The sequence below is a fragment of the Gopherus evgoodei genome, chromosome 2 (genome assembly GCF_007399415.2).
Source record: "Gopherus evgoodei ecotype Sinaloan lineage chromosome 2, rGopEvg1_v1.p, whole genome shotgun sequence".
Lineage (NCBI taxonomy): Eukaryota > Metazoa > Chordata > Testudines > Testudinidae > Gopherus > Gopherus evgoodei.
Window position 1 is genome coordinate 293,292,641 of NC_044323.1, and position 15,830 is coordinate 293,308,470.

Here is a 15,830-nt window from a genome sequence, read left to right on the forward strand (position 1 = left end):
GTAGCTATCTTTAGAAATCTCACATTGGTACCTTCTTGGCATTTTGTCAAATCTGCAGTGAAAGTGTTCTTAAAACGAACATATTGGGTCATCCTCTGAGATGTCTATAACATGAAACGTATGGCAGAATGTGGGTAAAACACAGAGCAGGAGACATACAATTCTCCACCAAGGAGTTCAGTCACAAATTTAATTAATGCATTATTTTTTAATGAGCATCATCAGCATGGAAGCATGTCCTCTGGAATGGTGGCAGAAGCTTGAAGGGGCATATGAATGTTTAGCGTATCTGGCACGTAAATACTTTGCAATGCTGGCTACAAAAGTCCCATGTTTCTCTTAGCAATTGGCTGAGCAAGAAGTAGGACTGAATAGACTTGTAGGCTCTAAAGTTTTACATTGTTCTGTTTTTCAGTGCAGTTATGTAACAAAAAAAAAATCTACATTTGTAAGTTGTGCTTTCACGATAAAGAGACTGCACTATGGTACTCGTATGAGGTGAATTGAAAAATACTATTTCTTTTGTGTATCATTTTTACAGTGCAAATATTTGTAATAAAAATAATATAAAGTGAGCACTGTATACTCTGTATTCTGTGTTGTAACTGAAATCAATATATTTGAAAATATAGAAAAACATCCAAAAATATTTAATAAATAAACTGCTATTCTATTGTTTAACAGACTGATTAATTTTTTTCATTGCAATTACATTTTTTTAGTTAATCATGTGAGTTAACTGCAATTAATCGACAGCCCTACCTGCAACCTTCCAGGAATTCATAGATTCCAAGGCTAGAAGGGGCCCTGATCTCCTCTATAATACAGTCCAGAGAACTTCCCCAAAACAATTCCTGGAGCAGGCCTTTCAGAAAGACATCCAAATGTGATTGGAAAATTGTCAGTGAGGGGGAATCCAGCAGGAAGGATCTGTGGTAAATTGTTACAATGGTTCATTACCCTCACTGTTAAAAAAAAATCACACCTTATTTCCAACTGACTAGGTCAAACTTCAATTTCCAGTCACTGGATCATGTTAGATCTTTCTCTGCTAGATTGTAGAGCCAATTATTAAATATCTGTTTCCCATGTAGGTACTTATAGGAGGAGGATCTTTGGGGAGAGGGTTTGTCTAACTGTCTGTGTGTATGATGTGAACATGCAGGAATGGGGGGAGGGGGCAGGAAGCCATGACCCTATCATTTTTAAAAGGGCACGAGGATAGGGGCTCTGGGAGAAGGGGCAGCGTGAAGGTGGGGGCTGCGGGAGAAGGAGTGCTACGGGAAGGCAGGGCCATGGTTCGGACGCCTATGCGATCCCCCTAAACTTTAAGGGCGCTTCCACCGCTCCTGTGTGAACATAACAAATATCAGCCTCAGGTCTGCCACACAAATGGATCAAATGCTTCTCCTAGCCTGGCTGGCCTCCTTCTGGCTGCTGCGGGTCTCTGCTGGCTTCACACATGCTCCAGGAACCTTTCCTTGTGCCATTTCTGCAGCTCTGTTTCCCTGCTGCCTATGCCTTGCTGAACACCCCATAAGTCGGTTTAGGATTCTGTCAGCAAAGAGCCCGTATTAACAAGCATTGTTTTATAAACCAGTCACTGTTTGGTACCGTCAGCTCCCCCTCGTGGAGTTCGGCTTGGTTTTTAGTTACACTCCTGTGGCTCCAGCTAATCTCCATTTTCAAGGGGAAGGTTTTTCTCCTGGAAAATGCCACTTTGTTGAAACGGAAACTTTCTGCGGGAACATGTCAATTTCTACCACATTTCATTTTGAGGAGGGGAACTGGAAACAAAGCATTCGGGGAATGTCAAAAAAACTTCAAAAACAGACTCCAAAGAGAGACTGCTGAACTCGAATTAAAATGCAAATTAGATACAATTAACTTAGGTTTAAACAGAGACTGGGAATGGCTGGGTCATTACACTAATTGAATCTATTTCCCTGCGTTAAGTTCTCCTCACACCTTCTATGGGTCATCTCAATTATCACTTCAAAGGTTTTTTTCTCCTGTTGACGATAGCTCATGTCAATTGATTGGACTCTTCCAGTTGGTATGCGTACTTCCACCTTTTCATGTTCTCTGTATGTGTAAATATCTCCTATCTGTGTGTTCCGTTCTGTGCATCTGAAGAAGTGAGCTGTAGCTCACGAAAGCTTATGCTGAAATAAATGTGTTAGTCTTTAAGGTGCTACACCTACTCCTGTTCTTTTTGCAGATACAGACTAACATGGCTGCTACTCTACAGAAACCATTCCATTGCTGGCATGTTTGGAAGGGAATATTTGGCTTTTCAGTCAGAAATTTATCCAGCCTTTTTGACCATATCAAAACGAAACCTTTCAATTGATCCCAAACTAATTTTTTTCAAAAATTCCATTTAGTGGGACGTCTCGATTTTTTGTTCCAGTTTGGAATGAATTGTTTTTCAAGATGTCAGGATATCCTGCAGAACAGAAACTCTGATTCTGGACTAGTTCTGCTCTGGAGGGGGAAGTCTCTCTTCCCTGATCAGACAGGTCCTTCAATGTGCATTCCCATTGCATGTCAGACCCAGCATGGTCCTTAAAGCCATCTTTCTCATAGACTTTAAGGTAACAAGGGGCCATCGTGATCAGCTAGTCTGACCTCCTGCACATCGCAGGACCTCACCCCCTCACTCCTGTAATCAACCCAGAACCTCTGGCTGAGTTACTGACTTCCTCAAAGCTTGATTTAAAGACTTCAAGTTCCAGAGAATTCACCATTTACTCCAGTTCAAACCAGCAAATGACCCAGGCCCCATGCTGCAGAGGAAGGGAACCCCCCCTCCAGGGTGTCTAGCAAACTGACTTGGGGAAAATTCCTTCCTGACCCCAAATATGGTGATCAGTTAGACCCTGAGCATGTTGGAAAGACCCACCAGCCAGACACTTGGGAAAGAATTCTCGGATGTAACTCAGAGCCCTCAGAGCCCTTCCCATCTAGTGTCCCGTCACCGGCCGTTGGAGATATTTGCTGCTAGCAATCGCAGATCGGCTACATGCGTTGTAGGCAGTCCCACCATACCCTCCTTTCCATAAACTTATCAAACTCAGTCTTGAAACATGTTAGGTTTCCCCACCCCAACCCCCACTCCCACCCCCCCACCCCCGTTTCCCTTGGAAAGCTGCTCCAGAACTTAACTCCTCTTCTGACCCATCCTCCAACGCAGAGGTGACTTTCTAATATGCCTGGGGATGTTTGATCCCCACTCTGTCCCAGACCTCGCAGGCTAGAAGAACAATACCGTGTACTTTTCCATTCAGTGGACAGCTACTTTCCATCTTGTAATCTCTGAGCATTTTGCAAACATCAGGGCGAATTCAGCCTTATGCAGGAAGCTGGCAAAAAGCCACGGTACCACTTCAGATCCACTTAAACCTTCAAAATAGGCATTTTATAAATGGGGAAACTGAGGCACAGAGCTTTACCCCATAACAGAACCCAGCTCTCCTGGCTCCTATGCCTGTTCCTTAACCACCAAAGTTTAAATCTGGTAGTTAGAGTTAGTGTCTCTCCTATGCTGAGAGCCACTTCTTTCAGATTGTGTGATGTGGGAGGGATATGCTGGCAAGGAGCCAGTTACACTTCTTTGATTTCATGGACCATTCTGCATTAGCCATTGGCCTGGGCCTTTGGGGGAGCTAAAGCAGCATAGTGGCTGCTCTAATTTATGCCAGCTAGCTGTGGTGCCTATGGGATCATTCACCAGGAGAAGATTAGTGGACTCTAGTTGCCTCTTCTTGTCCCCAAAACACCAATTACATTGGAGAGGGGTGGACAATGTAAGAGCTGCCTATGATGGAGATATCCTCTCCTCTAGGATTGGAAGGGACTTTGAAAGGTCATTGAGTCCAGCACTCTGCCTTCACTAGCAGGACCAAGTACTGATTTTGCCCCAGATCTGTAAATGGTCCCCTCAAGCATTGAACTCACAACGCTGGGTTTAGCAGGCCAATGCTCAAACCACTGAGCTATCCCTCCCCCACATCTTTATGTCAGCTGTGTTCCCCCAACTCGGGGAGTTTTCAGCTGGACCATCGCAGTCAGATTCTAGCTCCTTTGAGCTACTGAAGCGGTACATAGGAGCCACTACTCAGAAGAGAACCTGGCCTTTTGTCTTTAAATATGCCCAGACCTGTTTTCTTTATGTGATACTGATGACAGCATTAAAGAATCACAGAGAAACTTCTTTTCAGCGAAGCAAAAATGATTTTTAATGACAATCTATCAAACAAAACCTGACCAGTTAATAGTTCTAGGAAAGTATCCTCCAGTGTTATCAAATGTTGGTTGCATTTATTATCTGTCACACACATGGGATTCCACAGAGTTTTTGCAGAGCAGGCCAGTGCAAGGCTACAAAGGGTATGGTGTAAAAGGTACAGAAAACACCTGATGCACAAACATCATATGGTGAATAAATTAAAGCATTCAATCATAAAGAGCAATGTCAGAGGGAGAGGGAGGTTAACTGCTTCAGGGAAGGGAGAATAATGTGCATTATTAGATGATGTTTCAAAGAGATCATGGGCTGATGCACAGATAAAAGATGGCTGTTCCACATGGCAGGAGCTGCGGAGAAGGAGCCACTCACTCCAACAGCTGGGTGATGGTGACAAGGGCCAGAAAGGCCCGTGTTAGGAGAATGGAGGGAGCCAAAAGGGGAGCAGACTGATGAGAGAGAGCAAATCCTGCAAGATTCCTCCTGTACAGAATCACAATCCATCTTAACCAGGAGTCTTTTCTTAAAGTAGACAGCTACAATCCCAGACACAAAGAAATAGTCTTCCACACAACTCAGCTCCTCTCTTTGTCTCCCCTGTTTACCAGGGGCCCTCCCTCAGTTTGCAACTCTACACAACACAGAGAGACATCAAGTGGCAGAATAACTTATTGGAGGAAACCATGGGGATTGGTCCTGCTTTGAGCAGGGGGTTGGACTAGATGACCTCCTGAGGTCCCTTCCAACCCTATATTCTATGATTCTATGTTACAGATGGGGGGGGGGGAGTTACCCACCAGGAGGGCAGTATTGAACTGGGTCCTGAAATGAATGGGGAGCCCAGGGAGTTGCTTGAGAATGCAGATGATGAGCTCATACATCTTGCAGAGGAGAAGCCAGCATATCCTGGAGTCCCGACTGCTTGGATTTGGGAAGGAAGGGAATTGTACAAGTCCAGGCAAAACAGGAAGTGGGATTTCAGCAGAACAGGGGCCGAGGCAGCAGCTGGGTGGCAGTGAGAAGATCTGCAGATGTGGGAAGAGAAGGAGGGCCCAGGGTCTAGGATCGTGGATATGAACAGAAGAGACAAAAGAGATGCTTAGGTCAAAGAAGGAGCGAGAGGGGCGGAGCTTGGCTTGGCAATGCCGTTCTTGCCCAAGAGGGAGCACAGCCCCGTCTGTCCAGGAGATGGTGCTGAAGCTGGGAGTCTGCCTGCTCAAGGCATGCAGAGAGGGGGACGACGGAGGAGTTAAAAATGCATGCAGAGAAGCGCAGCTATATAAGAAGTGTCACCACAGCTAAACAGGAAGTGACTGAGAGGGAAGCAGGAGCTTGGCCAAGAGGAAGAGGTGTAACCAGATGTAGTGAGAGAGGTGTGACTGCGAGCAGAGGCACTCTGACAGAAGAGAGCCAGGGATGGCTGCCTGGCTAAGGCAATGGGGTAGGAAGAGGTAGAATGATCCACAGGGCTGGAAGCTGCCCTGAGGTGAAGTCTGGAGCCCAGGCACTTGGTTGTAATAATAATTACCCTCCCTAGTGCTTATCTCATACTTTCCATCTGTTGATCTCAAAGCACCTTGTGTAGAAGCTCAGTCCTAATGTCCCCTGTTTACAGACGTGGAAGCAACTTGCCCAAAGTCACCCAGCAGGCTGCGGGGGCGCTGGGAACAGACAATGCTTCTGAGTCCCAATTCAGAGCCTTTTAGCAGGCCACACTGCCTCTCCTGCTACAATGAACCCAGGGCCAGGATTTCAAAATTGGGGTGAGGGGATGCTCCCTTCACCAGCAGCAGACAGTGAAGGGCTGGTGAGAGTCCCATTATTTTGCCTACGAATTTTACTTCCTTTTTCACCATTGAGATCGCAACCAATGTGACATGCCCCATCGTGATAGACTCAAAGAGATCAAGCTAGGTAGCATAGCAAAGAGAAGGTTCAGGGGTGACTTGATCACAGTCTAAAAGTTCCTCCCTGGGGAGCAAATATATAATAATGGGATCTTCGATCTAGCAGAGAAGGGTCTAACACTATCCAATGGCTGGAAGTTGAAGCTAGACCAATTCAGACTGGAGATCAGGTGTAACATTTTTAACAATGAGAGTAATTAGTCAATTTACCAAGGGTCGTGGTAGATTTTCCATCAGTGGCAAGTTTTAAATCAAGAGGGGAGGTTATTCTAAAAGATCTGCTCTAGGAATTATTCGGGGGGCAGTTCTCTGGTCTGTGTTATCCTAGTGTGACACTGACTAGAAACATCTGTAGGAAAGGAAATATTATAGAGACTGGCTGGGATTGCACCAGAACCCCTTTCTGCAGAATTGCGTCCTCTTGCCTCGCCTGGCCATAGGTGGCACCACCGTTCAGCCCAGTCCAATGCCCAAGACCACACAGTAGAAGATGCTGCATCTTCCAAGAGATGTGCCAGGTGACAGAACCCCAGTGTGAAAGGCAACAGAGAAGCTATTTGTTCAGAAGTTTTGAGGCAAAGCCTGGCTGATAGGATACATCGTTAACCCCAATGTACAGAAGGTGTCAGTCTCTTGCTGGGCAAATCTGAGCAGGTTCTTCAGGGTTAAGGCCCCTCTTTTCCCGGCACATCACAGTCCAGCTCTAAGAAAGGCCCCAATCCTCTTACCCCATCAGTGAGGACCTGACTTGGGTGCCGGCTTCCCACTCAGGTTGCACAAGAAGCTCTTGCAGCAGGTAGTGGAGTAGGAGGCTATGCCCAGGTTGATATTGAACTGTGGGCAGGTTGGGGAACATTTCTTGGTGATTCGCCTCCTGGCTGTCCACATGCCTTAACCAAGGAGAAGAAAGAGAAAACTATTATTAAAAGGTCTTTCCCGGAGGTCTGAAAGCCTGTTCAGGAAAGGACTTAGATCTGATTTCCAGGAGTCTCTAGGAGACTACAGTAAAATTATCCCTCCATTCGCCGCTCTCTCAACCTTCCCATCCCCATCTCTCATTGGGATCTGGATTTCATACCCCACAAAGGTTGGGGTGCTCATTCAGCCTTAGTAAGGTTCTCCACCTTCCTAACATGCGTCTCCTGCTAGGTTCATAAATCCTAGATCTGTCCCCTAAGTAAAAGCCACTATGAAAAATGTGTACAAAACCCACTGTTCTCCACTCTCCAGGATTTATTCCCTAGTTCCCAGTCAGTGATCCTGGCACTTACCAATCCCCGCATAACCAACAGTCGTCAGGCAGTGCTTGTCCACATCCGAGCACTTTGTGATCTTCAGACAGCTCAAGTTGTTGGATTGGTTTTCGCACGCGAAGCACCACAGCGAGTCAGCTGTGGAAGGGAGACATGGAGGAGTTAGACATGTAGAGTGGTATGGCCACTCCGGCAGCCCAGCTCTCTCATTTACTGTACTGTCAGCCAGGACTTAGCCCACTGATGCCCGTGCAGTGAGAGGAGAACTGAGCCCACGGTTCTAAATCGATCCACCCACCCTGCAACAACTGCCCTTTAGCCATGCTCCCAAACTGTAGTAAAACTACCCTCTCACACTGGATCTGGGGATGGGGAAAGCGTTCAGTGTGTCGTACCATCAGAGCAAAGCTTTGAGAGAAAAGATGTCCTTGTGATTAAAGGCAGAGGAAGCCAGGAGAGACAGGTTCTTCCTTGAACTTTGTGACCATCGCTAATGCACTAAGGGCTGATTGGAAGCTCAGTGAGGACCATGGGTGTCTTTCCACTGACGCATTGTCAAGCCACCAACAGCTGGGTAAGAGTTTGCGGCGCAGGCAGAAGGGGTCTCAGACCAGCAGGAAGCAGCTCAAGGAGTTGCTCTGCGAAAGGGCTGGAGGCAGGTGAGAAATACAGTGACCTGGCCAGAAGGCTGAGTCATGAGACGGGGCGAATCACTGCAGGCTCTGAGGGGCTTTCAACGGGGGGTACTGAATCAAAGAGGCTGCCACACGCCCACCTATCCACAAGGGGGTGCACTCTCTGGTGAGCGACCCCCTCCATGATCTCACTATGTACCTGTGCAACACCTGGCAGGAGGGGGCTCTGCCCTAGGCTGTCGCCTCTAGGTGCAACTATATAATAGAAATAATAAAAATACCAAAACAAACCCGCTCGGACAGATAACCAAACCAAAGCCCACTAGAACCACCCACAGCCCTGGAGCAAAAACCCCCTTAAATTCACCATATCGACTGGAAAAAGAAATGACGTGAACTAACCAGACAGCTGCACGGGCCCAGGGCAGGGTGACCAGACAGCAAATGTGAAAAATCAGGACAAGAGTGGGGCCTATATAAGAAAAAGACCCAAAAATCGGGATTGTTCCTATAAAATCGGGACATCTGGTCACCCTAGCCCAGGGCCACACACTGAAGTCAATAGGAGATTTGCCAGTGACTTACACGGGAATAGAGTCAGCCTCCAAGCCAGAATTAATATGCAGCAGCGCCTGGCTTTGTGCCCTGCACTTAGCCCACAGAAGCTTTTAAACAATGCTGGGTTTGTGTTATCGGAACACAGAAACCTCCCTGAAAGAAAAACACCCTTCTCTGGGATGAGGGTGGAAACTTCTTCCACTTTTCTCCCATCAAAAACATTCACTTCTAGGCTGAGTTCGTGCCTCGGAGCCCTGTCGGGTCGCAGGAGAATGAGTGAAGACAACTGAGAGCAGGGCTTTCCCACAGCACCGCCCCTCGCCTGCCACATCTCTGCTGCACACGTTATGACGGTGCCTCATATTTTTGTTGCTAGCCCAGAGGTGAAGATGATCCTCTGATTCCCCATCTTCTGAATGGGGTCGTACAGGGGCCACAAAATCCACAAAAACCCTTTGCTGGGCTGGGGGATGTTACACCTGGCGGGGGCAGCGGGAGGGGATTTGGGTCCTGCCCCTGAGGGATGAGTGCCCCTGAAGAAGCAGCTTCTGCCCCCAGAGGTGTAATGGAGATGGGGGGAGTTGGGTGCTGCCCCTGGCTTGTGGGAGATCACAGCAGTGTATCTTATACTGCAGGACCAGACCAGCTCCCTGCTCCAACCCACTGGCTCTCCCCACGGCGCACCCATGGGGCTCTGCCACCAGGCTGCCCCGCCCCCTTCCTTGCCCTGGTGCTGTTGGTGCTCCTAGCTGGGCCGGGCTGGGTCTGGTGGGCCAGCAGCATCCCCTGGGCCCCCACTTGCTCAGGATCTTGTTTGTCTAGCAACACAGGAGCCTCTCTCGACGTCTCACCTTGCTGTGCGCGCAGGACGACAGCCAACAAGACAGCTAGGAAAAGCTTCATCTTCTCTGGATCTTGGCAGCGTCCTGGTGTGAACAGCTTCTCCCAGGGCAGGATATAAATCTCCCTGGTTGGATTCGGTGACTAGAGAGACAGCAATTTTGAAGGCTGGGTCCTGCTGGGCTGGGACAACACTCGGGTTGGGAGCGGTGGAATGTGCGTGGGAGGCTCAGTTCTGTCTCACCCTGTCCTGGCAGGGTGGTGTGGTGGGCCCGCTGCAGAGTGAAAGGTCCTGACCCTTGACTGCTTTTGTTTCTATATGTTGCCTTTCTGCCAGGAGCAACCAGGGCTGGGCTCAATGTGTAGGGGTCTCGTTGAGCATTACAAAAGAGAATTGGGTTGAGCCGGCAGCCAGTAATCTGGGAAAACAAAGCACCACTCCCAGGCACTTCTAGGAAGCAATTTTGCCCCCTCGCAAGCACAGAATCTGGGTATAGCAAAAGAAAACGTATTAAAAGGCAGAGGAAATCCAGCATTAATGTGGGAAAACATCACCACCACAATTCCAAAGCATGCAAACCATAAATAAACACCTACCCACAGCAGCGTCCTTTGCCTCAGTTTCCCAGCTTGCAGCGAGAAAGTCCAATAAACAAATGCCCCTTTAACACCCTACTCCCCTTTCCCTTCACTACACCCCATTCCCCGTTGTTTGTCCAAAGTCAGCAAAGTCCCAGAATTCAGGGGTGTGGGCTTCACCTCCCACCACTGAAAAGAGAATTGAGCAGTGCCCTGCAGCTGCTGCTGTCCACTGCCTTTGCCACCTTTGCTGCTGCTCATCACTGCTGCTCCTCTGCCAGCCACCTTTACCTCTTCTCACCCCTGTTATCTCCGCAACTGCTCGCTGCCACCACCTCTGCAATACTGTGTTAGAGGTTCCACCACTTGGCCCCCTTTGTAGCCGCTGCAGCTCTTTGCAATTTCACGGAGTAATGGGGAACCTTCTGGCCACTGCAGTCTCTGCATTGTCTTTCACTGTCCCCAAACCAGGTCTGAGACTCCATCCTTAGGCCTGCTCATCAATAATTTCAGTTATAGCAATCATCGAGCAGAAACAAGGACTCTCCTGCGTCTCCTACTCAGCTGCATCTTTAAACAATGGTGGGGGAGAAGGGTCAAATGTTACCTGAGACTCTTTAAACAACACCCACTTCACCAAGTACAAGAATCCATCCCTACCGCTCTCTGACTTTCACTTGAATTTGGCATCCTTTCTCCTTACTTAGCGAGTGCGGTTCAAATTAGGGTGACCCTCTCACTCAGGGCATTCAGAGTATAGTGCTTCGCTTTACTCATACAATAAGGATAGCAACTTTTAATTACCTAGCATTAGTACTAAAATGAATTTTAACCCAGAACAGCCAAAATCAATCACTTTGGCAAAGCAGCTCTGTCTGCTGGACACCTAGGCAGAGTAGGTGTATTTATGCAAATACTGTCTGGGTGTAAGGTCTTTGTCCCCCAGCTTATCACTAGATGTTGTGGGAAAGCTCATTCAGATCCTGCTTACATATCATTTCTCAGGGGTCAGGACCCACCTGGTTGGACATTTGCAGTCTTATCTCTGATCAGATCGTTAGCAATGTGGTTAGAGCTGGGGAATGCTAGAAAAAGGAAGAGATGCGAGGCAAAATTCACGGCAAATAGAATGAGAGCAGCATATGAGATCAGTGCCTGTCACTAGCGTGTGTTATTTCAGTGCATTCTACCAGGGGCTAGCAGTTGATTGTTCCTACCTGCCTGGTGGTATGATCAGGACATGTATCAGATCAATAACTTCCTGTTTGTTTCTAGGCGCAATACAAGGTGCTGCCGTTGCTCTGCAAAGCCCTACATGGTTTGTACGGGATCTGATTCAAGTCAGCAGAACTCCTTCCACTGATTTCAATGTGGCTTTGGAGCAGGCCCCTGACTGGACACTATTGTAGGTAGGGACCGTCTCGCACTATGGGTCTGGTTAGCACCTACCGCCGCAGGGGCCCTGAGCTCAGCCGGAACCTCTAGACGCTATCATAATACACATAAATTATGCCAATAGGAACAATTTCTAGATTTGGATACTGGAGTCAGGGTGTTCTCAATAGAAGCCCCTCAGCTCAGGAATTCCACCCCGACAATAGGCCCAGGCAGAGTCCATCTTTATTGACCCAATAGGCTAGACTTGAGGCATTTAGAAAAAAGGGCAAGGTGCGTGTGATCTTAGTGTTTTCTGGAGGCCTTTCCTTTTCCATCTGCGTGTGTGAATATCATGTTTCACAACACACATCATCTTGGGGTACATCTTAGAAGCCTTAAAGATTCATAAAATCAAAATTGTCCCATCCATTAGGAAATGCAAGAAAAAATATAGAGTCTCCAACTCTTACAGTTTTATTGCACATCTAGTGCTATTTGGTATTTTTATTAAAGCCCCTGCTCTTGGATTCATGTTATTTCATGAAAGTCTCTCCTTTCTTGGGAGGAGAAAAGGAAGCGTCTAGCCCTTGAAACGTCAGAGAAAAACTTGAAACTTAAATGAAGTTCACCCTAAAGGCTCAATCACCAGAATGCAAATATAAAAACCCCTTATTTTTATTTTTCAAAAAGTATGATTTTATAAGCTAATCTCATGATCTTTGGGGCCTGACTCATGACTTTTGAACACCTGGATTGGCCAACACTCACCTATGCAATCTGCTGTGCCAATGAACATTTAATGATCGGGGCACTGAACAAGAAAACTGTGGGTCAATTCCTCACTGCTTTACTCCAGCTTTGGTAGCAATCAGTGTGGAACTTGGAGAGAGGAGCACAGATTGCTGGAGGGAAGGGTTTGGAAGAGGCACCAAGAAGTCAGTCTATGTGCACATGGCTGGAACGCTAAGCTGCAAGTGGAGTAACTCTGTAAATAGCTGCTTTACTGAAGAGCGGGTTCAGTTGCATAGGAATGGAGGCCTCGTGTGTTATTACCCAGCATGCAGTGCATGAAACGCTTGCATCCTGGGGTCTCTCCAGTGATATCTATGACATGACTGAACAGTGTTGCCAGCTCTCATGGTTTTCTCAGGAGTCACATCACTGTCTGGAGCCCATCTCCAGGTGGAGGATGAAGCTCTAGCCTCCTCAGGAATTTCAACCCTACCTGTGGGGGGGACACTTTGATTGGTTGCCTTCCCCGCTTGCCCACTCTCTTGGGAAGAGCAGCCAGTCAGGGCTGCTGCAGGAAGCAGGTAGTTCCAACCCCCAGGAGCTGCAGCTATTCTTGCAGGAGTGAAGGAGAGAACAAAACGTGCCCATCAACTCAGAGATCCCCATTCCCTACTCTTCCTCCCTGCAACACTCAGCCTGGAATGGGGGACAGGGGACCCTGCTGCAGCCCCACTCCCAGGCCTGGGAAAGGGAGATGAACCCCGGGAGCTGCAGGAGAAGCAGAGTTGAGGCTGTGGGGGGCTGAGCTGTGACAGAGGGCTGGGATTGATTTCAGGATTGAGGCAGAATTAATTGCTGGGCAGGGGGTGAGAGATGTGGGGTGAGAGATCCTGCAGTGGGAGGGCCAGAATCCCCTTGCCAAATCAGTATGGGTGTGTTGGCATAATTAATTCTCTCTCTCTCTCTCTCACCCACCCACACACCGGGGATGAGCCTGGGAGTTCAAAATCAAAAGACGCACCCAACAAAAATACCAGATAGTCTTTTTGACCCCCAGATCTCCTGATTTTGAGGGTCTGACTCACAGAATCATAGAATATCAGGGTTGGAAGGGACCTCAGGAGCATGAAATTAACAGGCAGCAGTTTTAAAACAAATGAAGTTCTTCTTCACAAACTGCATAATCAGCTTCTGGAACTCCTTGCCTGAGGAGATTGTGAAGGCTAGGACTATAACAGCATTTAAAAGAGAACTGGATAAATTCATGGTGGTTAAGTCCATTAATGGCTACTAGCCATGATGGGTAAAGAATGGTGTCCCTAGCCTCTGTTTGTCAGAGGCTGGAGATGGATGGCAGGAGAGAGATCACTTGACCATTACCTGTTAGGTTCACTCCCTCTGGGGCACCTGGCATTGGCCACTGTCAGTAGACAGGATACTGGGCTAGATGGACCTTTGGTCTGATCCAGTACGGCCGTTCTTATGTTCTTAACCCCCTGCTCAAAGCAGGACCAACCCCAGCTAAATCATCCCAGCCAGGGCTTTGTCAAGCTGGGCCCTAAAGACCTCTAAGGAAGGCGATTCCACCACCTCCCTAGGTAATGCATTCCAGTGCTTCACCACCCTCCTAATGAAATAGTGTTTCCTAATATCCAACCTAGACCTTCCTCACTGCAATTTGAATCCATTGCTCCTTGTTCTGTCCTCTGGTACCACTGAGAACAGTCTAGACCTTTGAACCTTCAGTGCAGGCAATCCAGCAGGCAGACAGCTGGGATAACACTATGGTGAATTGAGCCCTACCAACACCATGACAACGTGCCTCCCTTCTCCACTGCACCTCTCCCCAGCCCGCCCTGGAGGTGCGGAAAGGCATGCAACATTGCTGTGAACCTCAGTAACGAGCCCCATGGGCCAGGTTGTGCAAAGCAAGGGAGTGACAGTGTTACCTGCACACATTAGGGCACCCCACCTTTTCCCAGGCTGTAGGGCACCAGGAGTAACTCGGTTAATATAAGCACCCACCATCTTTTCTGTGTTTTTCTTCTATAGGCAGGCCAGGTTTCAATGGCTGCTACCTTTTAACGGTTATGGAGAAATTATCCCACTATTCAGTTATGAAACTTATGAGGTGGTGTACTTCCATTTTCCTTCTTATACAGCAAACCAAGTTTGTAATGTTTTTTCTGCTGTGCTAAGCTTTAAGTTTATTCACGGGTAATAGCTGAGAAGCATCATTACCATATGACCTTAAAGGTTTTTTTAAAAATATTATACACACTATACATTGTTACAAGGGTACTTATTCATATTAAATTATCCCATTGTTTGATATTTAACATCAAATCTAGTAAAAGTATCTTGTTATACCAGGCCTTTTCTTTAGACAATTTGTTTTTGAGGCCAGTGTGTCCAATGTTCTCTTGAAGTTTTTGCATAGGCTTTTTAATTTAATTATATCCTTTGGGTTTTGGTGAATGAAAAGGTAGGGGTATCATGCATACAAGCAGACCCCTTTTGTACCTGTCTTCAGATTTCAGCACTGCATATACACACACAAAAGTATATATTTTTCTACTTAGGGTTAACCTGTCCCTCTCTTATTTTTAGGTTTGACTTCTTTTTCCACCTTCCTCTGGAGGGTCATAATTTGAGCCTTTTGGTTTCAGGTAGTTAGTTTGCTGACCAGGTATGTTCATTATCTGCAGCGCATTTGTGCTGCCATTATGGGCAGTTCTCTCCTTCCTCTATCAGCTAGGTAATTTGCATCGACAGGGATGCTTTCTGGCTTGCTTTTGGATCCAAAGCCATCAGCAGAGCTCAAAAGGGACACAATCAACTTCCACCAGAGTTTTGAGTTCTCTCCACTTTCAACTCCTGCTTCCGAAACAGAGTGATCTGAAAAAGAAAACACAGCTTATTATGGCTCCCTTTGGAGCCCTGATAGGATTTTAATTAAGTAGCACGTTTGAATAGGCAGCAAGTTTAATTAATAGGCAGCAGGTTTAAAACGAATCAAAGGAAGTATTTCTTCACACAGCGCACAGTCGATCTGTGTGGAAAGACATGCAAGAAAATTTGCCTTTGAAAATAAAAAAGTTGTTGGAAAATGTTACAGAAGGGAAAAAAACAATTAATGGCTTGGTGGAAATTGATAAATTTTACCCTAAATAAAAATCAAATGGTTCTACAAGCCATTTGGTTCATATGTAGTAACTCTACACCCCTGTCTCACTATTGATATAAATCCAGTGGTACCTGCAAGAGACCAATTAACAAACAATTTGGTTACGTATTCCACTAATCATCATTCCTGGGCATATAAAGAAAACCAACAATGAAAAACCACGGACGTGTTTCAGTGTGTAGCCAATGAAAATTTGGGCTATGTGGAAATACTGCTATTGCTTTCCCATGTAGCTGTGTTTCCCCTCCCTTTCTGTGTTTCTTTTTTAATGTAACATTCACAACCTGTTTTCTTATTCATCCTTTTACCGTTTCCTCCTTTCCTCTGTCCCTGCCATTTCCATTCATGTCTGTGTTTGTTCTCTCTCCTTCTTCCAAGGGCTCTGTTAAGTTTTACTTTACTGCGTATGTCCAGTATTGCTCAGGTTAACGACTGAATCAAACGATAAATCAATTCAGTTAATGAGGCACCACACCATGTCCTGCTGGGAGGCTGTCTCGCCGCACAGGGCTC

General features: G+C 46.9%; 1 protein-coding gene across 1 annotated transcript; it reads right to left on the bottom strand.

Annotated features, from left to right (window-relative positions):
- Window positions 1–6,888: 6,888 nt before the first annotated feature.
- Window positions 6,889–9,505, bottom strand: LOC115645076 (lymphocyte antigen 6E-like). The gene is made up of 3 exons (XM_030549478.1): window positions 9,454–9,505; window positions 7,428–7,547; window positions 6,889–7,046 (listed from the first exon to the last, which is right to left on the bottom strand). The coding sequence occupies exons 1-3, from the start codon at window positions 9,503–9,505 to the stop codon at window positions 6,889–6,891; spliced, it is 330 nt and encodes a 109-aa protein (XP_030405338.1).
- Window positions 9,506–15,830: the final 6,325 nt, after the last annotated feature.

What these genes read in the sequence shown, in the direction of transcription:
- LOC115645076 (XM_030549478.1), bottom strand. Translation starts at nt 9,505, where the DNA reads ATGAAGCTTTTCCTAGCTGTCTTGTTGGCTGTCGTCCTGCGCGCACAG. An exon ending in CGTCCTGCGCGCACAGCAAG is followed by an intron (nt 7,548 to 9,453) that starts GTGAGACGTCGA and finishes TCCCTTCCACAG; the next exon opens with CTGACTCGCTGTGGTGCTTC. An exon ending in TGTTGGTTATGCGGGGATTG is followed by an intron (nt 7,047 to 7,427) that starts GTAAGTGCCAGG and finishes TCCTTGGTTAAG; the next exon opens with GCATGTGGACAGCCAGGAGG.